This window comes from Glycine max, chromosome 14, assembly GCF_000004515.6.
Source record: "Glycine max cultivar Williams 82 chromosome 14, Glycine_max_v4.0, whole genome shotgun sequence".
NCBI lineage: Eukaryota > Viridiplantae > Streptophyta > Magnoliopsida > Fabales > Fabaceae > Glycine > Glycine max.
Window position 1 is genome coordinate 48,826,861 of NC_038250.2, and position 26,902 is coordinate 48,853,762.

Here is a 26,902-nt window from a genome sequence, read left to right on the forward strand (position 1 = left end):
CTTGTCCTCTTATAAGCAGGTACATGTTATAATCATAATTAAACTTTCAATATAATATTATTGTATATGAACCACCCCATTCTTAATCACAATCTTTTGATTAAGTGAATTACTTCACACAATAGTATAACTACTATTTCATTTACACGCTTTATTTTATTAACTCCGGGGACTCTTTCCACATCCTTCCATTTTATTCAGCCTGATACCAACTGCATTGATATGGTTAGATTGCGGTTAAAAATGTTAACTTTGATTTTGGAATGAGTAAATATTTAGGACAAATTTTAATGAATTTGAAATTTTATTATTTGAATATGTTATTTAATTTTTTTTGCACAAAAATTTACACAAGGAAGAAAAATAGATAAATATAAAATATGCAAAAAGAAAAAAATAATAGTGCTGAAAAATATTGAATGAAGATAAATGTTAATAATAAAATTTTAATATTTTTATAATACAGTTTTATTATAACTGATATTTATTAAACTTGAGTCCACTTTGGAACCAAATTTATTCTTATAAAATAGAGTCAAACTGAGTTTGACTTTCTATTTGTTTCGAGCCTTATGTTCGATTGAACAGACAGAAATAAATAAGGAGGCGCAGACATAAATGTTGTCTTGAGATTTGGTGTGCATGGTTAAGGTATCGTTGTTTAATAGTAAAATAGGTTATGTAATTGCCTTTAATTTACTCTTACAGGCAGTAACAAAAATGGCTTAACAACTCTAACATATGATCGGATCAATTGTATGTAAAAATAAAATGATAAATAAATATAAGATATGTTTTTTTTTCTTAACTAAAAAAGCTCTAGAGTCTAAAATTAAGAAGCCAGAATAATATCACATAATTTTAATTTTGGTGTTACTTAAGCTTGTATCATACAGTTGGCAATCGATAAAAACAACATTGCTAGTTAATGTGCATTTAGAAATTGATAAAATATTTTTTAAAGGCCCAAATCTGTACTCCCCAGCCAGGTCCCACATTATCAATCATCTGATAATCAAAATCTCTTGGTTAGAGACTTAATGCATGTTTAGACATCCATTACAAACCAATATTAGTGACAAAATGAAATTTATAAAAATATTCTCATCCTGTTTTTTGTGTTCAATTTATAGTAGACCATTAAATTTAATTTCGAAATTTGTACACAAAAAATTGATCTGTTCTTAAATTACTTTGTCTATCTACTATTCTTCACACACCTAATGTTCCTCTGAAATCTAGTTGGCAAGTTGACAGCTGTGACACCACTTTTATATAATATTCACATTAATGATGGCCGATTAGATGGATAGTTGGATAGAGTATGCCCCATTTGGAGAATTCATTAAGTTACAGTTGAGCATATGTTGGTTGTTTAATTAGTGAGAATCAACAACTCTTATCTGGGTTTTTTCATACCAAATTATGTTTCCAGATGGATCAAGGTGGGAAGAATCGGATCTTTTAGACTTATGCAAGCTCTTGGTTTATTTAGCAAAAGGTTTCAGCATATATAGTAACATGAAAGTTACACAAGGTTCATATCAATCAAAGAGGGCTAGGTCACAATATAAACACACATGGTCTTAATCGTTACATCATTAGTACATTTTTTTTTTGTTCTCAATTAGTATTCATATAAACATATTCTAGATTTGAAAACCTTAAATTAAAGCCTGCTAGTGATGTTAATATTTCTCACTTTAGGCGTTTTGGGTGTTGCATCTTTAGGCACAACTATACTGAGGACTCCATTTTCCACCTGTGCCTTAATCTGATCCACCTTCACATTCTCTGGCAATTCAATTTCCCTTGAGAAACCCCCCTTTCCAGTGCTTCTCTCAGCCACATGCCAAACAGTATCCTTCTCCTTTGCTTGAGGCTCCTCTCTCCCACCTTCCCCTTTGATGTGAAGAATATTCCCATCCTCAATCTGCACCTTTATGTCTTCCTTGCTGAATCCTATCCACACACATACCCATCATCCAAAACTCAATTATAATCATCCAACCACTCCACTAATCAAGTCAAACCCTAAAAAAGATTCCATTTTCACCATCATACACAGAATCACCGCTCAAGATTCTAATGGATCATCAAAAGTGAAGAAAGGGTGAAAGAGTGTAATAAAATAAAGGACAAAATTTGCATGTAATTCTCTATAAAATTTTGTTGTTATTCTCCTTATTAAAAATTGGAGTTCCACTTCTATTATACGTGTAACAAAAATTTACACTAATATTAACATAGATTATCAAAATGAATAAAACTTTAATTTATTTTATTCCTTAGAATAAAAACATTTATCAGAAGTTTCCAACAACTTACGTACATTACTAAAGTTCAACTAAGCTATACTCATTCGATTAAAAATAACATCAAAAGCACGTAAATAACTCTATCTCTAAGTTTTTTTTTTCAAACAAATATTAACATGGTACCTGGAACATTAACTTTTAAGATGTGGGCAGTGGGTGATTCGAGCCAATCTAAGAGGGCTATTGAGCCAGACCATTCTCTGAAAATTGGAGGGTGACCCCAGATGAAGCGTCTGAAAGGGTATCCAAAGATAGCGTCAGCCATTGATTAATGATATTACACTACCCAGAGAAAAGAGAACTCTAGTAGAAGAAGAGATAAACTCGTTGTCTAATGATATGGTGGTGCTTGCAATTTTTTTTATGAACAATGAAATTATTATATGTATTTTTGTGTTAGTTGTCGCAGACACTCCAGAATGTTCTTTGATTGATCCTATGTTCGTCTTCAATTAACAATTATCCCTCGTTCTGGTTCTAGGTTCTTCTACTGAAAAGCGAAATGGGAAGCCCAATTATTTGGGCCTAGCATGTGGTATATGACTTAGTTATTGGGCTTGTAATTTGTAAAAAAAAAAAAGAAAAGTGAATACGTTCCTTGGCATTTTAAATACTAAATTAATTACTACGTTCTAACTAAACTACATTAAATATAAAAATTTGGTTTTATTTGGTGACCACAACACTGGAGTGGAGAAATCAATAATTTTTTTTAATGATTAATCTCTATCGAAAAAACTTGATTAATCATTTTTAGTAATATTTTTTAATTTAATCACATTTTTTTTATATAAGAGTCGAATATGATATTTTAGTTAAAAAAAATTGAGTCAAAAATCACTTGAAGTAACACCTTATTAGTATTATATATTGGTTTGATTATTATACAGCTTGTATATATGATAAAATAATGTGATTCATAATTCAGGTCTCCTTTTAATTTTTATTTTGATAATCACTTTTCACTTTTTGACTTTGTGTTTTAGACTTTTAGTATATGCTTAACTTTCGGTTTCAAATACTTCCGATATTAGATAAAAGCTAGATTATTACGCATATAGTATGCAGAATGCAAGTTGCAGAGATGAGAGAACCCTCGAGTTTTACGCATTTCATCGTACTTTTCGTCATCTTCCCTCTACAATGTTCTACTTACTTTCTTCCACCAATTCGTACCATACCAACACATTTGCATTTAATTATTACGAAATTGTTATATTATAATATGAGTTTAATGATCGACAAACTTTTAGAGTGTTGGATCTCATAATTTGTTGTTAACATAATTATTAAATTAATTTTTACAAAATTTATTATTTAAATTTACAAGTGTATTAAATATGTATTAAAAATTTTAATTTAATATTATGTATAATAATATTATTTAATTTATAACATAATTGACTCATTAACTTAATATAACTTAAAAGTTACGGGTTACGAACGTCTTTTGTAAAAAAAAATTCTTATACAAAACTTTTTCCTACAAATTTTACGAAAATCATAAAATTTTTGAAAGGATAATTTCAAATTAATGGAAAATTGATGATTACACAAGTAATAATGATGGGTGCATCTAACAACAATATCCTTAAATTGGTCTGAAATGTGTCTTGAGAGAGAATATAGGGATGTCAGTGAATCTCATCAGTCTCAACAGGGGACCCAACAAAACTAACCAGTATTTCACCATAAAATTTGTAAAAAATTATTATTGGTTAAAGTTGATAAAAAAATACTAGTTGACATTAGTAAAAAAAATATATTTTTAGTATAACAAGTGCTTTTTAATATAATAAATATATGTTGTCAACTAAAATAAATAAATAAATATTTTTAATAAAATTATATTTTCTTAAATTGATTATAATAATTCCAAAACGCAATGCTAATAAAATTGTGTATTACTTCATAAATAGCAAACATGACAAAACACACAATGCTCATTGAATATATATTCGTACCAACTAGAAACTGCCGCTCAGTGTCTATAAAAGCGGGTATCTCCCTAACTGATGAGGGCATGTTGATAATAAGAGCTTTTCTTCTCTGAAATTCTATCTCTTTCTCTCTCTAGACTCGTCTTTCTCTCTCCCTTCTCCCTCGCGGTTTCCTTCTTCCTCTGCACCTAGGGGGGACTTTTGCTAGGGGCCTCGAATACCCTGAGCTATCAGGTACTCTTATCTTCCACTATGTCCCCACTGCCGCCAACTCCGCCGTCACAACCACCACTACCCCGTTGGGTGATCATAACATATATGGTGATTGCCATAACCATCTCGTAGGTGATCTTTTATTTCACTTACAAGATCGCTATGAAAAAACCTTCATATTTATTACTACCACCACCAGTGGCGCCGGCACAGAACAAGAAGTAACAGCGCAACCACCACCAGCGGCCGTGGCAGTGACAGAATAAGATGACACAGAAGCGCAATTGCGGTAGAGCTGGAGCTTCATCTTCCAAAGACTATGCTGGGTTATTTAGAGTTTGTTTTTCATGGTTATTCAGTTAATAACAATCTCGATTAGTTGGGGATTAAGTAGTTACACATTTATCTATTTCCTAGCCACTATAAAACGTTGATATTTTATTTTTTCTTTGCTGCATGTTGTTGTAAGGCTTATATAAGCCAAGACTTTGTTATCAATGGACAGAGTGTTTGTTTTCTATTATACCTCTTTCCCTCCCCCGATAAGCTTAATTGTATTTAGGTACGTATAAATGGAGAATTACAACTAGCATTTACACCAACTACTTCTCTGAAACCCCAATAAAAATTCGCCGCTGAAATAGACAAGCATCATCCATGGATGTCTATTCCTTATGCCTAGCTAGAGTTGGAAAAACATTCTTCTTTGGCACATAATGTTTAATGCTTCTTCTCAAAGTATGTGCATGTGAGGTGTGTTCATATTGTATACAAGTGGCTACTGCCACCAATGATGTAGGTCAAGGTACATATGATATGATAGGGTTAATGATATTTCCCCTAGACTTCTGGTTTTAATTAGTTCATTAGGAAGAGAACCAGAAAACTTTACGTACGTAGTTGGTGTAATTACTGACCCATAACATGTGCTGCACAACCATCATCCATGGATGTCTATTCCTTATGCCTAGCTAGAGTTGGAAAAAAATTGGCACATAATGTTTAATGCTTCTCAAAGTATGTGCATGTGAGGTGTGTTCATATTGCATACAAGTGGCTACTGCCACCAATGATGTAGGTCAAGGTACATATGATATGATAGGGTTAATACTTCTCCTAGACTACTGGTTTTAGTTCATTAGGAAGAAACAGAAAACTTTACGAATATTTCCTCTTTTTTGTAATAAATAACTCATGACCCATAACATTGCTGCACAACCTTCTTCGGCTGATTGTGAACCTTTCTTCTTTACCGCTTATTACCTTCCACTATGTCCCCGTCGCCCATCTCCAAGTACCTCCACACGCTTGATTCGGACCCCTACCACCATCTCTCCCGGAAGATTCTGGCAGGGACGATTTATATCATATACAAGATCATTGTGAAAAAATTTATCATACCAGCACCACCAGCAGCTGCAGTGACAGCAGAAGAAGCCACAGAAAGACAATCACCACCACCACCACCAGCAGTTGGCAGAATAACAAGTCAGAGAAGTACACCGTAGGAGCTCGTTGATGGGAAGCTTCCTTAATCCTCAGATGCTATGTTTTTTTTTTCTTCTTCTGCAATCTCTCTGTATCTCCATAATCTATGATTAAGTATGAATTATATATGTAGATATGTCAAATCATTATAATAATTTCAAAAAGTAGTAACGTGTTGATGTTACAAGAACAATCTATTAAGAAGAAAATTAAATCTCCTACAACCCTTTCTAGTTGCTTCCCAGTTCTCATGCATGATTGGTATGGGTGCTCCAAGAAGTACAACTTTTTCTACAAGAGCTGTCAATGATAAGCAGGACTCCATTTTTATATATTGAATTAGATAACTAATGTAAAAATTTCTTATTTTATTTTATGTTGATTGTATTGAAAATTGATGTAAAAATATCGATTTTTGTCACCAAAACTAATGGAGTTGCCGAAAAAAGGTATGATTATAGTGCTTTTAAATAATTGGGGAATTTGATTAAACTTTTTAATAATTGAGAGACACAAGTTAAAATTTTAATTATAATTAAGGGATCAATTATATAATTAAACATTAAAAAAACTAGACAATTGATTTATATACTCCACTTAATAAAACTAGACAATTTTGTTAAAATACCTCAGAATGTAAAAATGCAAGATTTAAAGTTTGAGTAAAAATATACCGACAGCCTAATGGCTCTGAGCTGATCTCTAGAAAGGGAATGAACTTAGATCATAGTTACAGTTCTGATACCAAATGCAATATGGGGCACTCACTTTTCAGAGTTCAAAATTTCATTCCTCAAATCCTTGGCTCGTGACTCTCTTTGCAACATCTTGCAAGAAAAAGTCAGTCATCATTATTATCTACAAAAGCAACTAATTACACCAAATCTACTTAATTAGGCACCATAGCATATCCACTTAAAGGAAGAAAAGTACAGAAGGTGCAAAATATATTCTATACATTATTCATTTAAGAAAAAGATGATAATATGTACAAGATGCTGACACAGATTATAATATGTATGGGTGCCAACTCATATCAGCAACATCACGTGGGACCTCCTGCACTGTTGAGTGAATGAATGCTACTAGCCTGCTACTAGCTTCACATTAAATCGGGTTCACATAAATGAGTCCTCATATTTTTGTAGAATAATTTAATAAGTTTAAAAAATGTACCCATAAAGCATTAGATGTGGTTCATTCGAATAACATTAAATTAAAATTTTTAAATATGATCTTCAATTCTTATCTTATAATATATATATAATATTAAAAAAATTCAAAAAAAAGTAATCAGACAAAAATTAGGTTTTTTAAGTGGAGTTTAATCATCTACAAAAAATAACAAATAATTTTTACTATTGTTAATATGAAAAAAATACATTTTGATATACAAGATTATATGATAAAATTTAAGTAAAATTGGGGTTGAGAAGATCTCTCTCAAAATACCATTTCCTCTTTTTTCACATTATAAATAGGACGCGAGTATTAATAAAAACAAACGAATAATTAGAACGTAAGTCTGAATGAAGTTGGGGATTTGACGAAAATTCTGCCCAAAAGAATGATTGCTGACAAAAATTGAAAAACTTTAGTTGTACCAATTCCCCCTGTAATGTAGTTAAATAAGAATATAATAATGAATGACACACATAAAATTTACTATCTTTATTTACTTTATTTCTCACTTATTTTTCTACAACCAAACAACTCAAATCTTAAATTTATTTTGACTTTATTCTCGGGTTGGTTTACCCCTGAAATTTTGTCCCTATTTATTTTTTAAGTTTTTTTTACGAAAAATTTATTGAAGTTAGAAAATTAATTCTATCACTTTAGCATTAGTAAATTTAATGGTAATTAATTTTTTTTATCAAACTTTAATAAGGGTAAGTGTAACTCTTAAAAGGATAGATTGCAATAGAATAAAGTGTTCCTTAAAGGAGATCGAAGATTTGATGAATCAATGGAATCCTATTTTAGTTTTTCATCAAGAGTAAAGGAAATAATACATTACCTCAGCCCTGTACCGTAAAGATTCAACAGCATTCTTGGTGAGGAGGGGAAACTCAGCAATGGAATTTGTGTCTTTGTTTTCATTATCCCCAACATGCTAAAATATGTTTATAAATCAAAGTTTCAATGCTTCATTTGAGAGTGACAAACAAATGGGGAAAAAAAGAAAAGAAAATAACCAGAGTAGCTGCAATGATGTATCTTACCAAGAAAAGGATTCCCCTTTCCGATAAAGCTTTGACATCTGTAAGGTTTCTAATTAAACCCAACTGATTCAGTACCACACCAAGAGCATAGCCATAAGACAAGCAATATTATATGATACCATATGTTCAGTGATAAAATGCCAACAAGAGCATAAGAGTAGAATAGATGAAAATGCTGTGTTGGATTTCATATTATACAAAAAGGAAAAAAATGCTGTGTTGGGTTTGATATTATACAGAAAGGAAAATGCCTCCCAACAAGTCAATATATATATAATAATTGAATAAAAATAATGAATGTACTAAAATTAAAATTAAATCATTTGAATACTATTTGAGTTCCAACTTCAAATTAGTTCATATATTTTTCTCTTAATAAACCAAAATATTAGAAATGAAAATCATTTTCAGTGCAAATAATAATAATTCATGAAGAGGCTGGATAAACTCTTTTGAGTGAACCTGGAGTATTACTATCCGAGGTTCAGAGACTAATAATAATAATAATAATGCAATACCAAAAGCTTAAGATATTATCTAAGTAATAACATGAAAGCTTGGTAGCTTGTCTTTAACTTCTGCGCCCACCTATTAGCTTATAATAAAAGACTATTTTCTTATATGCCTTTATTACTACCTTTGAAAAATCAAAGGATTCCATTGCCATCAAACGCTCCACTGTGCAACAGAGTGAGAGAGAAAATATACCTTTGCCAACTAAGCACAAAAAAATGGGATAGACTACAGAATTAATTTTTCTTACAAGTTACAACTATCAGGTTAAAACACGAGTCAAAAAGAAGTACCCTCTTAATGAGAAACAGTCACATCAAGAAAACATGTTTGTTTGAAAGAGAAAATGTGAATTTGAACTCTTGGAGCCATGCCACTTTGATTAAATTGAACGCGGGATATATATATATATATATATATAGAAAAGTACCTAATAGACATTGCTTGCTTCATCATTTATCTTATACAGCATAAATACAATCCAAAAGAAAAGACAATAGAAATAAAATAAATAAATAAATAAAAGATAAGTCAAATCATTATAATAATTTCAAAAAGTAGTAACGTGTTGATGTTACAAGAACAATATTGGCTTTAACAGCTTCATTAGAGTAACGTGTTGATGCTACAAGAACAATCTATTAAGAGGAAAATTAAATTCCCCACAAACCTTTCTAGTTGCTTCCCAGTTCTCATCCATGATTGGGATGGGTGCTCCAAGAAGTACAACTTTTTCTACAAGTTCAGCTGCCAATAATAATCAGGACAGACATTAAAAGTAATATGGTAACCTCTCATTCAACGGATAAACATGAAAAGAGTATGCAGGGCATACCTAACTTTTGGCAAGACCATATGAAAGGTCATTTTTTTGGCAGGGATCATCACCATCAATCATAAAAATAATAACATCACAGGTTTTAAAGTTAAGATAAACTGAACTAAATTACAAGCTGATTTCAATGTAACAGTAGTTTTCTATCAGCATGTTGCATCAACATAAAAAATTCCTAGGTGAAACCACCTTCCTTGACCAGTGGTACTAGTATTATTGAAGGAAAATGTTCACTGTTGTACCTCTCCAAGTTGTCATTCTGTCCTTCCCATGGCCTTATAAAATCTTCCTTCTCAAAGACAAATCCTGAGACTAAGATCTCAACCCCTAGCCTCTGCAAGAAGAAGTTCAACAAGAATCTAATTTGAAATAATAACCAAGTGCAGAAGTATTATTTGATACTACAAGAAAGGCGAGACAAAGTTCACACATGCACACACAGAAACATAGATCACAACTCAATTTAAGCAAGCTATGTCACAAGAAAACAGGGATGTGAAAGATATCAAAACCTACGCCTTGGTTATGGTTTTCTCCTATAGCCTTGAATTCAAACTCATCAACACCCCCAACTCTCCTAGCCATTTTGCTTCCAGTAAGTCCAGCTCCAGCAGCTGGCAAAAGTAGAAGAAAGAGATACATAAAAAATTTCATATTTTGAAAAAGGAATATGCAAGGAGTCAATTGTCCAACAGATGCAACTTTTATCACAATAACAATTAAGAACCAGCATGTACTGTTAAGAAATCAAATGTACTGTTGTCACAAATCAGGATATCAGATATTAATGGGCCTGCATCACTTCTCCACTTAGTAAACTGTTACTTCCTAAAGTAAACACAAATTCTCTTGTAACCTTGGCATATCCTCTTCTGAACAATCAAAAGATGATGAACTAAAGATTGTATTTCAGTCTGAATGAATGTATCTTATTCAAGCAGTTAGTGTAAGCATGCAAATTGGTAATAACAATACAACAACCATCATAATATATTTAATCAGATAACACCTTCCAACCTTTCCATCAGCATGCAACATAGAAAATATCATATTGAGAACATATTCTAAACCTCAAGATGAACATAAAAACTATAACAGGGGAACATGTCAACAATGACCTAGTGATTCTAACAATATTCTTAAGGCTTGAACTCCACACTAAACTTAAAAAAGTGAGGGAAAGAAGCTACAATAACATGGCATGAGTGAATTCTAGCAATTTCAATCACATATATTATAGGCAAATATAAACCTCCAAATGATGCAGCAACAGCAACAGAGCCAGCAACAGTTGCAGATCACACCATGAAGAAGATTCGCAAAGCTTTCATTATGCCCAAGCTGATGCTGCTTCTTTGTTCTCCTTCCGTGTACAAGTTGACAAGGGAGCCTCGACCATTTTTTCTATGTTTACATATTACTTACTAACCTTATTAAAAATAAGAGTAATTTTTCAAGGTGGAATCTCATTAATTTAAAAATTAATACAAATAAATTAGTTAGAAGTCAATACAAATAACACAATACTCGAGAAGATATTATGATTAATTTGGTGATGAAAAAAAGAAAAAAAGATTATGAGTTAAACTCTACTACTAACAAAAACTAACAAATTAATAACTAATATTTATCCATAAAAAAAAAAATAACACAACATAACACAATACTCCCTCCATTCCAAAAAGAATGACATTTAAATTTTTTCACAGAGTTTAAGAAAAACAATTATATTATAAGAGAATACTTAGTATTTATTAGGGGATAAATTAAAAAAATATCATAAAAATTAGAAGAAAATAAAAAAAAATATGTATAACATAATTTTTCTCACCCTAAAAATGGACTCTGACCAAGGCTATAGGTGATAAATCGGTCAAGCCTTTTTGAACCCAAATTGTATAGGGTTTGGACTCTAAATTTTGAAGCAGAATTAAACACGAGCCTTTTTCAACTTATTTGATTAATTTCATGTCATAATCGAGCTTAAGTTAGGCCATATTTGTTGGGCTTAGGCTAATTGCTTCTATTTCTAGCTAGTTCAGTTAAGGATGAAACTAAGAGAGTTTTTTATATTATAAATAATCGCACTAGTTATCATTTCATTTTTTCTTCTTCTAAATGTAATAATAAAACAACATTGTTATTTGTATTTTATTTATTATTTATCATACTAAACGGATAGAAATTAATCAAAATGCTTATTTATCCTCCAAATGTGATATTTTTTTTTTGAGGAAAACAAAATGTGATACTTAATATGTATTTTTCTAAAGTAATTAATCAAAATGCAAAAACTATTAAATGAGAATTTTTAAAACATCAATTTTTTTTTATAGAAATTCAATTTTCAACTGCACTAAATTTTTTTTAAAAATAAAATATTAAATTCTTTTATACAAAAATGTTAAAAATCAGGATAGTCTCCGTCAGTAAACCTCATCCAAAGTAGCATGCAAACGACAATCTTTAAAAATTGCTGTGAACTAGCACATCCCTGCCACGTCATCAATCCAAGTGACCTTCTCAACATGGCAGTTCAACCGTGGGATCATCTTCTTTTGGTTGATTCCTAGCCGTCCATATTCTCGTAAAGATGAACAAGGCAGAGTTGTAAAGGAGGCATGATTTTTTTTTTCTTTATTCTCTTTAATTAAAACTCTTTCCAATTTTTAATTTATTTATCTTCCTTTAAATTCAATCCTCAGATCTTTGTAAGAGTCATCCATATCATACCTTTCACTTTCCTAAAGAAAATTGGAACCTGCCTCTGTTGTTAAAGTTTGTATTTTTTTTTGAGTGGGTGGATTGAGAGAACTGTGCAAGCTTTGGAACTTCTTCAAAGTCTGGTACTTCAATGGCTACTGAAGAGGTTAATAAACTTCAATCACTTCCTCCTTACCCTGAGGTAATTCACATCAATATTCAGAATCCCTTTTTTATTTTATTTTTTCTCTCCAAAATTATTAAACCTTGGAACAATTTTCCTAGTAAAGTTGGCAGATTTCACACTGATGTAATTGATCTGTGCATTTTCCCTGACTTGGGTTTCTTGTTTTGGTCACCCAGCTTAAAATTTTAGTACTTTTGGAAACAAAAGGGTTGGAAAAAAAAATAGGGTTTTGGAGCAATTCAAGCAAACAGGAAAAAAAGGGTGCCCCTTGTTGGTCTACAATGAGTTTTACCCGAATTCATGAACATGGGCTATGATTTTTACTGCACCCCAGCTCTGTTACTGAAAAAGACTTAATTCATAATTTGTGAGACTTATAAGATGTTGATGTTGTTGTAGATGATAGTGAAAGCACTTGAAGCCCTGAATGAGGCTGATGGATCGAGTAAATCAGCGATATCAAAGTACATAGAAACCACCTACGGTGAGTTGCCAGATGAAACTGTTTTGGGGAGTCACCTGAACAAGATGAAAGAGAGTGGAGAGCTTGCGTTCAAACAGAACAATTACATGAAAGCTGATCCAAATGCCCCACCAAAGAGGGGACGTGGAAGGCCACCAAAGCCAAAGGTTCCATTGCCACCAGGCACTGTTGTGTCCCCTCCAAGGCCAAGGGGTCGTCCCCCAAAAGACCCTAATGCCCCTCCTAAGTCCCCTAAGGCTAAGGCCACCCCTGCCACTGGCAGGCCAAGAGGAAGGCCTAAGAAGGTTGCTCGCTCACCGGCCGTGCCGTCTCCCACCGCCGTCTCCACTGGAAGGCCTAGAGGCAGGCCTCCCAAAGTGAAGCCTCAGTTGACAGAAGTCAGTGTTGAGTCATAGAATGGTTTCTTTCTTTCTTTCTAATTGATGTCAAATGTAGTGATCTACTCTTGTCGAAGTGATGGTGGGTGTGGTCTTAGATATTGGGTCAATTTAATTTCTTTGTAAAATTAAGTAGTGGTAGCTTGCTTATTATGAGGCTTTGTCTTGGTTATTCTTGCTAATTACTACCAAAGAGAACAGTGACTTGAGCTAATGGTGATTTGGTTTCTCGTGGTGTGTTCTTTAGTTCTAACTTATAAATCCATAATGTGGAAGGAAAATGGATGTCTTTCAGAGTTTAATGTGGTTATTTATCTATCCGTGGTGGATCTATGCGCAGTGCAAATTTTTAAAACAAGGGAATGGGTCAATGGACCCTGTCCCTAGAGGTAGGGAAAAGAGAAGCTCAAGTAGATGATGTAATAAATTTGATTCTATGCATGATATTTGGACATCAACCGTACGATACAATCTCTAATCCTATGTTTCCGTTGATAAGACATTTTCAGTATGCTAAGAAGTCGTTGTTTCCCTGGTGGGGGAAATTCTCTGTCCTGGTTTGACCACTATGATTGGTGCCTTGTGTCATTGGTTAAATACTCAAATTTGTATATCTGGGAATGAAGTTGTTCTGCTTAGTTCGTTAGTCTCAGTTTGGAATTAAAATTTTGGAAGGGTGGTGAAAGACTTTAACCGTTATGAGCCTAGTATTGTTGGATGTGGCACGGTTTCATGTTTGACCCCGTTAGGTTAAGTGGTGGCTAGATTCACTTCTCGATCTTTCAATCACCACCTTAAATTATGTCGGAAAAGCAGTCGTATGTATGGTGGGGTCGTTCTCAATTCCATCGGGTTATATTGACTTGTGTTTTGTAAGTATTTGTATTGAATTTGATTTAATTAATTAAGACTTGATTATAATCAGATTGAATAATGAATTTTTTTTTAATCTAATCCAACTTATATTATAATTATATATAAATTAATTATTAAATATAAAATATATTAATTTTTAATTCATAGTTTATTAAATTATTTAATTAAGTCACTTATCTTTTCTTAAGTTATTTTTATTTGTCTTGATTTTATTTATATTAATATAATACTTTATTTTTATCTAAAATAAATTATATTATCATTAAAATCATTAATTTGATTAATAAAATATTATTATAATTTGATTTCTTTTGAGTATATTTAAATATAATATACTTACACATTTTTAAAAAAAATAAATTATTGTTTTAAAAAATTTATTCTTTACAAAATAAAAAATATTACGATCCGACTCAATTCATTTGTAATTAAGTTGGAGTTATAAAATAGAATTTCACATACTAAACTCAACTTAATCCATAAAGGATTAAAATTTTGAAATTATTTAATATACTTATGAAAATATAATTTATTTTCATAATATATTTAAAACAATTTGGAAATAGATTTTTGGGATATCTACAAATTCTTAGAAATTAATATCTGAGACATCTACAGATTTCAAAAAAAAAAAATTGTAGAAAATAAAGACAGAAATTAAACGTAAAGGGAGTACGAACAGACAATAATAAAAAGAAAAAAGGAGTAAATGACCCAGCACAAAGTGACGAAGAACGCATACAACTTCCTCCTTATCAAAGCCCAAAGTATATTAGCATCTTGGAATGTGCTACATGGTGGCCTAAGCTAAGATGAACCACAGAGAAATACTACTTTGTTAAGTTGAAGCAGAAATGACCATCCATCTTCACATAGTCAACATGGACTTGCATGCTTGGATTTTGACAAACCTTCATATCTGGTTGATTTGGAAGAGTAGGAACAAATGACTCTTTCTTCTTTCTTTCTTTCTTCTTTTTTTTTGTTTACAAGAAGGCAAGGCCTAATTAAAAGCCCAAAAACAAACTAAACCAAAACAGCTCTAGCCTTTGCAATCAGCTAACAGTAACAGAGAAACATGCATTAGGAGGAGGAGAAGCAAGGAAGACAGTGCCACAAGAAAGCTTATACGCTGCTTTAGCCATTCAAGAATCCGCAACAGAATTAGGGTGTGAGAACTTGATTGTCCAAGTATTGATAACTTGAATGATGATCAAGCTGGATGTGATGAATCATTATCTCATAATAGTGTCATGAATTTTTTATTTTTTTTATAGGAAAGTGTCATGAAAATTTAATGCTATTAAAATAGTAAATTTTAATCCAGCAATAGGAGGGGAAAAAAATAAAGACTTGCATGTTTTTATCGTGTATTACAAGTATTTTACCGTCACATAGATACTCGTTTAAGGGATTGTCAAGAGATTGTAGTAAATTAGAGTAAAAACTAGAGAAGTTTGGATAAGGATACCAAAATTCAGAAGCTAATTTTATTGTCTAAGTTTTCCTTGAGGAAGATGACGGAAAACTATTCCTTGTTGATAGAAAATATTCCTTGGTACAGTGATGCTGATTAAAAATAAAATAAAAAAACACTGGTACAGTGTTGTTTTTGATTGTAAAACGTTCTCTGGTATTCCTGGTACCAAGATTAATATATCATTTTTTCCGATTAATAAAAAAACTAAGGTCTATATATTAAACTTAACCAAGATTACTATTACTTACATGTGAACATAAAATATTAGAGAAACAGAAACATGAAAAAACATCATACTTGTTCTACTAATTTATTGGTCTCAAATATCATTTGAATTGTGATGGAATATGTAATAATGGTGGCGTTGTATATGTTGGGATCCGTCATCCGTGGTATATAGAAAATATAGCTGGAAAGAAAGTGACACATTAAGGTGGGATATATGGATTCGGGTACATGGCTAGTGTTATTTGTGTAGGAGTGTAGGAGTGCAAGTCTGGTACAAATGGAACACTTGGGAAATATTAGTGTTTTGGATATCCGATTATGGTTATACTATGTAATGGGGTATAGGATAGATTGAGTGCTTTCAAGTTGTTTGGCTTATATGTGTAAGGGCGGATACCCCTTTTACACTGTATTATCTTCCTTAATACATATTCTTTTCACTGATTAAAAACAAAATCTGCTTGAACACTTCCATAATGAGGTCATGATAGTAAGCAAGAAGATTGTCCTAAATCCTAATCCTTTGATGTCCTGATGTTTTGCACAATCATTCCCACCATGAAGAACCTAACACGTAATGTGCAAATTTGAAGTTTCCACCTTTACCATATACAAACATAATGGTATCCTGGTGGGTGATCTTGAATGACATTTCACCTAATAAGCGGTGAGAATCGAAGAGGGACCCGATTCAATATGACATTTCTCTATCTTTAATAGATTTTTTTTCTTTTTAAATGTATTTAAATGAAATGTTACTAATACTTCTATAAGTAATTATCTAATAAGAGTATAACTATAATGGAATTATTTTTACTTTTTTTTTATTAATAAATGTTTAAATGGAAGGTACTATTGCCTATTAAGGTATTAATCATAAGTAATTATCTAAAAAAATACATATAAAATAGTACAAAAACTCATATAAAATATCACTTAAACAGTAATTTATCGTCGGTCAATCATTTTTATTTTTTTCTACAATTCTTAAAATATGTTAAACTATTAATAGCTAATTATTGAATACTAATGTATAATATACTCATATAATATTATTTTGATCTTAATGAAAATATATAATAACTAATAATTATTATCTTAATTTTGATATGATTTAATATTTATGTATTTTATACATTTTCATCACATTTTCTCATGACCATTTGACAACTTGAGTACTTAGTCATAGAAAATAATAATAGTTTCCCTTTTGCAATTTAATGATAATACCCAACAAAATAATTTATAGTAATAAATAATTGTGTAACATTAAAGATTATGAATTCATCATATTTTATTAACTATATTATATATATATATATATATAATGAATTAATCAGACCACTAAGTGATCCACGGCCTCCGACTCATTAATCTAATACCTCAACTGGATTTATTTTCATAACCGCGACTACACATGATTTTTATAGTTAAATTAAATAGATGAGCTAAATCACGAAGTGAATCAAGTTACCACTCAACCTTGCGGGGTTAAACATGAAAGTTGAAACTGTGCCACATCCAAATACTTGGCACAAAACAATCTACTAAGGCACCAATCATCATAACAGTAAAAATAACAAAACAATAAGATTAAATGGATAAAAAAAAAAAAAACCCATAAGATTGAATCCAATTTGGGTTTGCCCTTTCATAACCCAAAACTAGAATTTCCAATTGTGACTAACTAATTAAATTGCTAGCTTTACAAATTATGTCACCGTGAGATGAAGAAAGATAGAAAGAAAATACACATCCACTAGGCTAGAGGTCAAACCAGGCCAGAGGATTTCCCCCTTCAAGGAAACAACGACTTCAGAGCAAACTGAAAAGGTCAAATCAACGGAAACATGCGAATATAGGATTGTATCGTACGAGGTTCCTCCCTAGGTTGATGTCCAGATAAGGCAGACATCAAGCCTAGAGTCGAATTTATTACATCATCACCTTGAGTTTCTCCTTTCCCTATCTTATCTCTAGCGACAGGGTACATTGACCCACTCCCTGTGTTAAATATTTGCATCGTGCACAGTTCCAACAAGGAACAAATAACCACATTAGGATCTGAAACAACAACCCTTTTGCCACATCATGGATTTTTAAGTTAGAACTTGTGAACTCAAAATCACCATTAGTTTAAGTCATTGTTCTATTGGATAATAATTAGAAAGAAAAACCAACACAAAGCCTCACAATAGGTTAGCTACCACTACATAATTTTACAAAGAGATTACATCAACACAAAATCTAAGACCACACCCACCACCACTACAGAGCATATCACTAAATTTGGCATTATAACTAAGAAACCATTCTATGACTCAACACTAACTTCTGTCAACTGAGGCTTCACTTTGGGAGGCCTGCCTCTAGGCCTTCCAGTGGAGACGGCGGTGGGAGACGGCACGGCCGGTGAGCGAGCAACCTTCTTAGGCCTTCCTCTTGGCCTGCCAGTGGCAGGGGTGGCCTTAGCCTTAGGGGACTTAGGAGGGGCATTAGGGTCTTTTGGGGGACGACCCCTTGGCCTTGGAGGGGACACAACAGTGCCTGGTGGCAATGGAACCTTTGGCTTTGGTGGCCTTCCACGTCCCCTCTTTGGTGGGGCATTTGGATCAGCTTTCATGTAATTGTTCTGTTTGAAGGCAAGCTCTCCACTCTCTTTCATCTTGTTCAGGTGACTCCCCAAAACAGTTTCATCTGGCAACTCACCGTAGGTGGTTTCTATGTACTTTGATATCGCTGATTTATTCGATCCATCAGCCTCATTCAAGGCTTCAAGTGCTTTCACTATCATCTACAACAACATCAACATCTTATAAGTCTCACAAATTATGAATAAGTCTTTTTCAGTAACAGAGCTGGGATGCAGTAAAAATCATAGCCCATGTTCATGAATTCGGGTAAAACTCATTGTAGACCAAAAAGGGGCACCCTTTTTTTCCTGTTTGCTTGAATTGCTAGAAAACCCTATTTTTTCCCCCTTTTGTTTCCAAAAGTACTAAAATTTTAAGCTGGGTGACCAAAACAAGAAACCCAAGTCAGTGAAAATGCACAGATCAATTACATCAGTGTGAAATCTGCCAACTTTACTAGGAAAACTGTTCCAAGGTTTAATTTTGGAGAGAAAGAATAAAATAAAAAAGGGATTCTGAATATTGATGTGAATTACCTCAGGGTATGGAGGAAGCGATTGAGGTTTGTTAACCTCTTCAGTGGCCATTGAAGTAGCAGCTTGTGAAGAAGTTCCAAAGCTTGCACAGTACTATCAACCCACCCAAAAAAAATGCAAACTTTAACAGAGGCAGGTTCAAAATTCTTTTTTTCAGGAAAGTGAAGGGTATGATATGGATGACTCTTACAAAGATCTGAGGATTGAATTTAAAGGAAGATAAATAAATTAAAAATTGGAAAGAAATTTAATTAAAAAGAAAAAAGGGGAAAAACTTCATGCCTCTTTGTCAATTCTCTTGTTCATCTTTACGGATATGGACGGCCAGGAATTACCCAAAAGACAATGATCCCACGGCCAAAGATCTATTATTAAGGAGGTCTCTCGGATCGATGACGTGGCAGGGATGTGCTAGTTCACAGGAATATTTGAAGGTACCCTGTTGTCTTTTGCAAGCTTGTTCTTTAGGATGAGGTTTTCTGACGGAGACTATCCCAAGTTTTAAAAATCATTCTAACAGAAGTTTAATATGTTTCATATTTAATTTTTTACAGTCATTATTTTTAATTTAATAGTATTTTATTTTTAAAAAAAAACATATTAAAATGCCTTTTTTTTAAGAGGGATAACATGTCATAATTTAATCACTAAAATAATTTTATTTTAAATTAAGAAAGTAAACAATTTTGAAACTGCACTCGTTATTTTTGTTTGATCATTGGTATCCTTATTAGTTTTTGTTAGATTCTTAAATTAAAAAAAATTGAAGTTCTTGTAAATCCGATATTTTTAACTTAAATAACTTGTCTTCAATAAACATTACTTTTTTTTAAAGATTCATAACTTAAATTCGATATTTTTAACGTATTTTCTTTGCTAACACTTTCTCTGTAAATGTCACTATAGAAAGAGTTGCATATGAAGGATTGACAAATTTTCAAATTATACTTCTTTTATGGAATAATAACATACGATTGGCTGAATCCGTGACCTTTTCAATTTGGATTACCCAATCTTGGAGGCACATAAAGGAGTTAAAAATATGAACATATGTAAAATGAATTGTGTAAAAATTGTCAGACTAAAAATAAGGAACAAGTTTAAGTTTTTTTTATTTTTTTTATTTTTTTTACATATATAAAGGATTTAATTGGTTTTTCTACACTGTTAATTTGAAGACAATCCTAATATAACTGCATATCCATGATTTAACCCAAAATCTCTAGTTAAACAAAAATCATCCCACCACATATGATTATGATCCACATGCTTGGTGATCCAATATAAAAAATTTTAAATGCATAACAATTAAACTCATATATAAAAAACAATTGTGTAAAATAAAATAATATAAAAATAATGCAATAAAATACAAAATATGAAAAAGAAAAAAAAATCCTTGTGAATACCAACATTTTTGTAATGGAAACTGTAAAAATAATTAAAATTTTGGGTGTTGTAACTTGTTTGCACAATTATGTCTCTTTATATGAAAAAAACAATTATTTCTCTTTACACACAAATATTTACATACACGTTACCTTACATGTTTATGAAATTGAAGAATATTAACAATACGACATTCTTTAATAATTAGTAATTGAAATTTTTTTATCTGTAAAAATCAAATATAAGTATTGAATAGTTTATAACAGCGTATATTCATTTAATGGGAAGAAAGATTTAGTACGGAGCAAAATTCATATCACTTTATGAGATCTAAGTAAATTTAACGTAATAATGTATAATATATTTTTATCAGCTCATTTTCCACCAAACATCGATGGGAAAATTTGAAGACAAATTATTCTAGTATAGGTTATATCCGTAAAAAAATATGAAACATGGGTTTACCACAGACAACAAATGTACACCAGAAGAAAAAAAAAATCATAAGCAACAATGATCAACAAATAGATACAGATTATACATCATGATGGACACATGATTTTCCCGTGAGGTTTACAAGCCCATACTTTTAGCACCCCATTCTTCACCTACACCTACAACTTCAATACTTTCCTTCTCCCACCTAACAAACCTAACATAGGATAAGGAAATGAAATATAAAAAATAAAAGGATGTATTGAGAAATAAGACCAAGTTGAGGAGATCAAATGATGTCTCCTATAGTCCAGCAAAATTTTGGGGCTCACACAATTTTTGTAGATAGCCCATCAAGCTGACAACTTAGATATGGACAGACTTCAACTCTTTTTTACCAAATTAACAAGCCATCAAATGATACCAGAAATCCCTCCCTCCGTTGGAGAAAATTTTCTGATTTTTTGCAACAAAATTTGGTTACCTTAGGTCTACATGATGCAGGGTGAGAAATGACTTCCCACAAATCCTAAACGTGCACATTCATCATGAAGCAACATCTGCATTGGCCAAGGAGTGAAATATTTCAGCATTTTGAAACGTTGGTGCTAGGGACTTTTTCCCCCCCCCCCCCCCCCCCCCCATATAAATGCATACCTAATACCTTATGCCTACATGTCTTTGGTTGGTGAATGTTAACTTGACTATAGTGGATCATTTCCCAAGGTCTTCAGGCGAAGTTCCACAGCCTTAAGATCACGAAGATGTTGCAAGATTTCTTGAAGCAGATCCACTCCTTTCTCTCCACCATTCTGTATGGAACCCATGCAGTGTTGTAGAAACTCCTTATCTGTTTCAAGAGCTTGTAACCTCTCGTAAACGCGATCAACCTCCTCTTCAATGCATGTCTTCATGCTATCCATTTCGAGTATAGGAACTGAGTTTTGCATATCAGATGATTCAGATTCCAATTGTCCCTGAAATGTGTATGTTTCCTCAGTCTCATTCTCAGCTGCATCTAAATACGGCAGTAGCTTCTTTGCCAAGGAACCCATTAGAGAGTGTTTATCATCTGAAAACCCATTAGAATATCCATTTTCCTCTAGACTGCTAAAATTGCAGTTCTCATTCAAGTCTTTGTCACCATACATCGATGAATGCTCAATCAATTTGATGTCATCAAGGAATTCCTCATTATCTCCCAATGTAGTAATCTTTTCCTCTAATGCTTTGAGCTGTTCTAGAATGGAAGCCCTCTCTTCCTCAAATTCTGCCAATGTATCATCAAGAGCACTCACATGCTTTACACAGTCTAGTGCCATCTCCTCCATATTAGAAACTGTGTCATCAGTTGCATTAATGTGGCTGCTCTCCTCATGGTTGAATAAGACATTATCTTCGTCCTGTGCCTCGCGGTTAAGATCAATGGATAGCTCATCAGTGTAGTTCATATTGCTGCAAGAAGAGGAGGAGTCTCTACTTCTCACACTTCCATCTTTCATTCTTCTCAGCACCCTTAGTTTCTCTTTTGCTTCATATTCCATTACCTTCTGCCTATACTCTTCCAACTCCTCCTCAAGTTCTTGCTTCTCTTTCTCCCTTTTCATCATCAACTCATTCAAAAGCTGCAAAGCTTCCTGATCATACTCTGATTGTTCTTCCATCATCCTCTGGTATTGCAACGCTTCCATCTGCATTGCTGCCTTTTCTTCCTGTAGTCTTGTAATCATTGCCATTGTCTGGTTGGCAGCTACTGCTGATGCACTTCTCTCTTCTTCTAGTTCTTGATATACAGCACTTAGAGCCCTTCTTTCAGTTTTTAAAGCCGTTTTTAGCAGGTTGATTGTTAATACCGGGTCGCCACATTCTACCTCACTTGCAACACTCCCATCCACAGAGTCATCTGCTACTGATTCTCTTTTATGCAGGTAATGCAGGCCATCTACAGATCTAGGAGTCTCAGGAAGTTTCTCTTCTTCTACTTCATATGACTCTGAGCACTTGGATGATTCATGGCTTGTTTCTTCATCAATTTTCTCAACTGCTATTGTTTTCTCAATCATCTTAGCATACTCGGTGTCATTTGCACCCGTTTTATCTGGACCTGCATTGTTGTAGTTCAATTACAATTTAAAGAAATTGAATTGAAAAAGGAAATATTCTCATTTTTTTTAGAGTTAAGTCCTTCACAATTAGAGAAGCTAAAAAGACAACGGTTTTGCTTACTATTTCCCACTAAAGAATCAATAAATAGAAAGTCTTATTGGTAATAGATAGCAAAACTGAAATCATCATCATCATAATAATAATAATAATGAACTAGATGTAAAGCTTACAGAGATTATTCTGGGCAATGAATTCATCAAAGGCATTTGAAGCTTCAGTATCATCTTCACTTGTGGAAGATTGATCTTCTGGTATGTTAGATAAGCAAGCGGGTTCTTCAGATGGAGGATGATTATCTGTGGGAACAAATGTTGAAATCATAAATGTTTAGGACAACTATGTGATCATAATTAATGAACTAGCCAACTAAGTCATTTTTTTTTTCACGTCCAAGCAGGAAACTAGCCTCTCAAGTAAGCTCAACTAAGTCATTTTTTTCACTACAATTATGTGATCATAATTAATGAACTAGCCAACTAGGAGGCATGAAACAACAAAGTTCATGCACTTCTTTGTACCTCGTTTATTTTCTGGTTCTTCCATATCTGATTCTATACTTATATCATCATTGGATAAACTTTGAGACTGACTTAGATGATTCTGAGAAATAAATTCATCAAAGGCATTTTGAACTTCAGCATCATCATCACTTGATGAAGAAGATTCATCTTCTGATATGCATTGACAAGAGCAGGCTGGTTCTTCAGATGGAGGCAGATTAGCTGTGTGAGAAAATGTTGAAGTCATAAGTCAGAAACATTTAAATAATAATCTCTCAAGTGAAGTATGCTAAAGTATGTTTTTCCCCTAAATATGTGATCAACTGATCATTATTAATGAACTAGCCAACTATGAGACATGAAACAACTCAATTGCAAAGGGATCATGTTTGATTCTTAAAATTCTTGTACTTCTTTCTACCTTGTGGATTTTCTGGTTCTTGCATAGCTGCTTCCATACTGTTGTCATCATTAGATAAACTTTGAGGCTTACTTAGATTATTCTGAGCAATGAATTTATCAAAGGCATTTTGGACTTCATCATCATCACTTGATGAAGATTCATCTTCTGTGCATTCACTAGAGCAGCCTGGTTCTTGTGATTGAGGCGGATCAACTGCATGATGAAAAATTGTGATTTTTAATAGTCACGGCATACACAATAAGATCACTCAACAGAAACATACTATGCTTTTTGTTTTCAAGCACTGACTTTTAATAATAATAAAAAAAGAGAAATAGGAAACGTGAACAACACTAGTGTGAATTGATAAAGTACCAGAAATTCTACAAATCATGCACTTTCTTGTACCTTGTGTATCATCTGGCTCTTCAGTATCTGCTTCAATACTTTTGTCACTATTCAGCGAAGTCTGAGCTTCTCCAGCAGTAATCCTGTGTGGATGTACCTCATCTACTGAATTCTGTTTCAACCCTTCAAGTTCCAAAGTTATACAATTTTCCAAGCTCTCAAGTTCTCTCACACTTGTTTTCTCTGCTTTCTCATCCACTGTGAGTAATCCTTCCCTTTCTAAGATACTTGATTGTGCTTCAATTGGTGACTCATTAACAAAGGTCTGAGTCTGAGTCTTTTGCTCCATCTCCCTCAGATCCTCCTTCAATTTGTATGATTCAAAATTCAAAGAGGTAATAGAGTCTATTAACTTGACGGGCACCAAGCGATGGTTATCACAATCCATATAATTCTCAAAATGCATATTGATAACTTCAAGTGATCTATCTCCATACAGTGAACCCTGCATAGTGGAAGTGAATTGACTAACAAAATTGTGATCACCACTTGGATCCAGCTCAGTGATGATAAGATCATCTTCCTTCTCATCTTTTTCTGCATCCTTTTCATCCGAATGCAAGTTTGAAACAGAACTCGAACGATCCTCCGCCACCTCTCTGAGGATAAAACTCTCAATATCAGAAAGTATCTGATGCTCATCTGCTACCCCTTCATCATCACGATCTTCTTCTCCATTGTTTCTCTCAAACTCAAACTCAAACTCAAGGTCCTTATCACCTTCTTTTTCATCATCTATTGCCTCTTCCACAATCAAGGACCCTTTGCCTGTGTAGTCCTCATTACCCCAAGAAGGCTTCAACAGCAAATAAGGAGGGTAAAGCTGGCTGCTCAAGCTCTCATTGCAACAAGAGCACCTTCTCATTATGTCATCTTCATTTTCATGTTTGCCATGACTACTCACCCACGAGATGAAAGCGATTCTGTGCCTCATTCCAAACGAGTTTTCGTGCTGGTTTGGCCGAGAGGCCAAACAATCCTCACACATGCTGTGTGTTTCTGCGAGTCTCTGATGATTTGAGCAGTAACCAAGCTTGGAAATCTCAGCTGCATGAGCCTCACACACGAGATCCTTGTGCAAATGCGTGCCGTGTTCTTTCTGCAGCACGTGATCAACCCTTGAACACCAAAGACACGGTGGTTGGAGGCCAACACATTTGGCAAATTTTGTGATGAGGTAACTGAACAAAGAGTTAAGGAGAAGGAGTGCAATCAAGAGCCATTCAAGCACTGCATAGACTAGAATCACAACCATTTTGTTGGTGTTTCTATGCAACATGGTAGCAAAGTTGTTGGTAGCCATTGATGTTTATTTACCTATGTTTTTCTCGTGACTTTGAGTGGTGTGTGTGACACTGTTAGAGTTATTGGGAAAGAAGAAAGGAGAACAACACAAGAGTACAGAATAGAATAGAAAACAGGTTCAGAAGAGAAAAGAAAATGTTTATGAAGGTTTGAGAAGGAATGAGTAATTGGGAAGAAAAGCAGATAGCTCTGAGAAACGTGCTAGTGGATTCAGTGAGTGTATCACAGTATCAGTAATATGCACCGTTAAAGTGGATGTCTGCAGTGACTTTGATCGTAATATTATATTTTATTAATCATCCGTGGTTGTTTCATGGGCAACCCGACATGATAATAACCTGCTAATATTATTGCCATGTATAGTCTTTTTTATCTGTCAGCACCATATTCTATTATGCTCATTTATGCATCCAAAATTAATGCACGCTTTGGAATTGGAGAATTCGGGATGTTAGATTACAATAGTGACGCATATTAGTTTGGGAGAAAAAGATTATATTATCACTACAGTAATTTTATACATACATCCCATTTTATTATGATAAATTTATTAATTTTTAAAATAATTATTTTAAACGATAAATTATATGAGTGAATAATAAAATAAAACTTTACATTATTAATACATAGGCATTAAACTCTTAATTTGAATACATAACATACATCATTAAAAAAATACTTTGATAAAGAAAATACCATCAATAACATTCATGACCAATACTTTGATAAAGAAAATACTATCAATAACATTCATGACCAATATCATAACAATAGAGTTTAATTTTCGTGCAAACACAAGAATTAATTAAAACTATCATAAATATGATTTTGAAAGTAATTTTTCACAAAATGTCTACAATCTTGTCTTGTGTAACAATTATGATTAGATGAGAGTTTAAAAACTTTTGTATTGTCAGTAGATTTTAATTAAATTTATTAACAATGAGTTTAATTTCATACATTGTCATTCTCAGTTTAAAGATTTTTAGATAATCAACCAACGAAAAATCATTTTAAATATCCAACAAAGACAGTGGAACAACTTATAAATACACAGTGAGAACTTTCACTTCACAGATGAGAGTCACTATATGTAATGTTTTTGGTCGTCCACGCACTGCTTCAAGACACGACCAAATTACAGAAAAAAGCTAAAAAGAAATGTAAACTGAAAATGAAAATTGAGAAAATACTAAACAAACGGAAGACAGTCCTTGTCATTCCATGAATTTGGCTTGGGTTGGGCCCCTCCACGCGCAA

General features: G+C 32.9%; 4 protein-coding genes and 1 long non-coding RNA gene across 7 annotated transcripts; 1 reads left to right on the forward strand and 4 right to left on the reverse strand.

The window, feature by feature from the left end:
- Positions 1-1,486: 1,486 nt before the first annotated feature.
- Positions 1,487-2,669, reverse strand: LOC100802108 (15.7 kDa heat shock protein, peroxisomal-like). Its single transcript, NM_001253036.2, has 2 exons — positions 2,442-2,669; positions 1,487-1,962 (listed from the first exon to the last, which is right to left on the reverse strand). Exons 1-2 carry the CDS (start codon positions 2,581-2,583, stop codon positions 1,670-1,672), a joined length of 435 nt encoding a protein of 144 aa, NP_001239965.1. The 5' UTR covers positions 2,584-2,669; the 3' UTR covers positions 1,487-1,669.
- Positions 2,670-9,526: 6,857 nt separating this feature from the next.
- On the reverse strand, positions 9,527-10,844 carry LOC102661694 (uncharacterized). Its single transcript, XR_418183.3, has 4 exons — positions 10,785-10,844; positions 10,049-10,146; positions 9,775-9,866; positions 9,527-9,536 (listed from the first exon to the last, which is right to left on the reverse strand). It is a non-coding gene; the product is annotated as an uncharacterized lncRNA (long non-coding RNA).
- Positions 10,845-12,176: 1,332 nt separating this feature from the next.
- Positions 12,177-13,585, forward strand: LOC100305747 (H15 superfamily protein). The gene is made up of 2 exons (NM_001249228.2): positions 12,177-12,437; positions 12,822-13,585. Exons 1-2 carry the CDS (start codon positions 12,387-12,389, stop codon positions 13,299-13,301), a joined length of 531 nt encoding a protein of 176 aa, NP_001236157.2. The 5' UTR covers positions 12,177-12,386; the 3' UTR covers positions 13,302-13,585.
- A 4,388-nt stretch (positions 13,586-17,973) lies between these two features.
- On the reverse strand, positions 17,974-19,203 carry LOC100802642 (HMG-Y-related protein B). Its single transcript, NM_001360349.1, has 2 exons — positions 19,037-19,203; positions 17,974-18,661 (listed from the first exon to the last, which is right to left on the reverse strand). The coding sequence occupies exons 1-2, from the start codon at positions 19,085-19,087 to the stop codon at positions 18,182-18,184; spliced, it is 531 nt and encodes a 176-aa protein (NP_001347278.1). The 5' UTR covers positions 19,088-19,203; the 3' UTR covers positions 17,974-18,181.
- Positions 19,204-20,869: 1,666 nt separating this feature from the next.
- LOC100819174 (myosin-binding protein 2) lies at positions 20,870-25,912 on the reverse strand. Of its 3 annotated transcripts, none has more exons than XM_041008871.1 (6): positions 24,338-25,912; positions 23,948-24,142; positions 23,545-23,748; positions 23,197-23,322; positions 21,525-22,958; positions 20,870-21,420 (listed from the first exon to the last, which is right to left on the reverse strand). In XM_041008871.1, the coding sequence occupies exons 1-5, from the start codon at positions 25,638-25,640 to the stop codon at positions 21,565-21,567; spliced, it is 3,222 nt and encodes a 1,073-aa protein (XP_040864805.1). In that variant the 5' UTR covers positions 25,641-25,912; the 3' UTR covers positions 20,870-21,420; positions 21,525-21,564. The 3 variants fall into 3 exon arrangements, with proteins under 3 accessions (XP_040864805.1, XP_006596505.1, XP_014622731.1); XM_006596442.4 differs by having other exon boundaries at positions 21,525-22,964; positions 24,338-25,911; XM_014767245.3 differs by having other exon boundaries at positions 21,518-22,964; positions 24,338-25,911.
- Between the last annotated feature and the right edge of the window lie 990 nt (positions 25,913-26,902).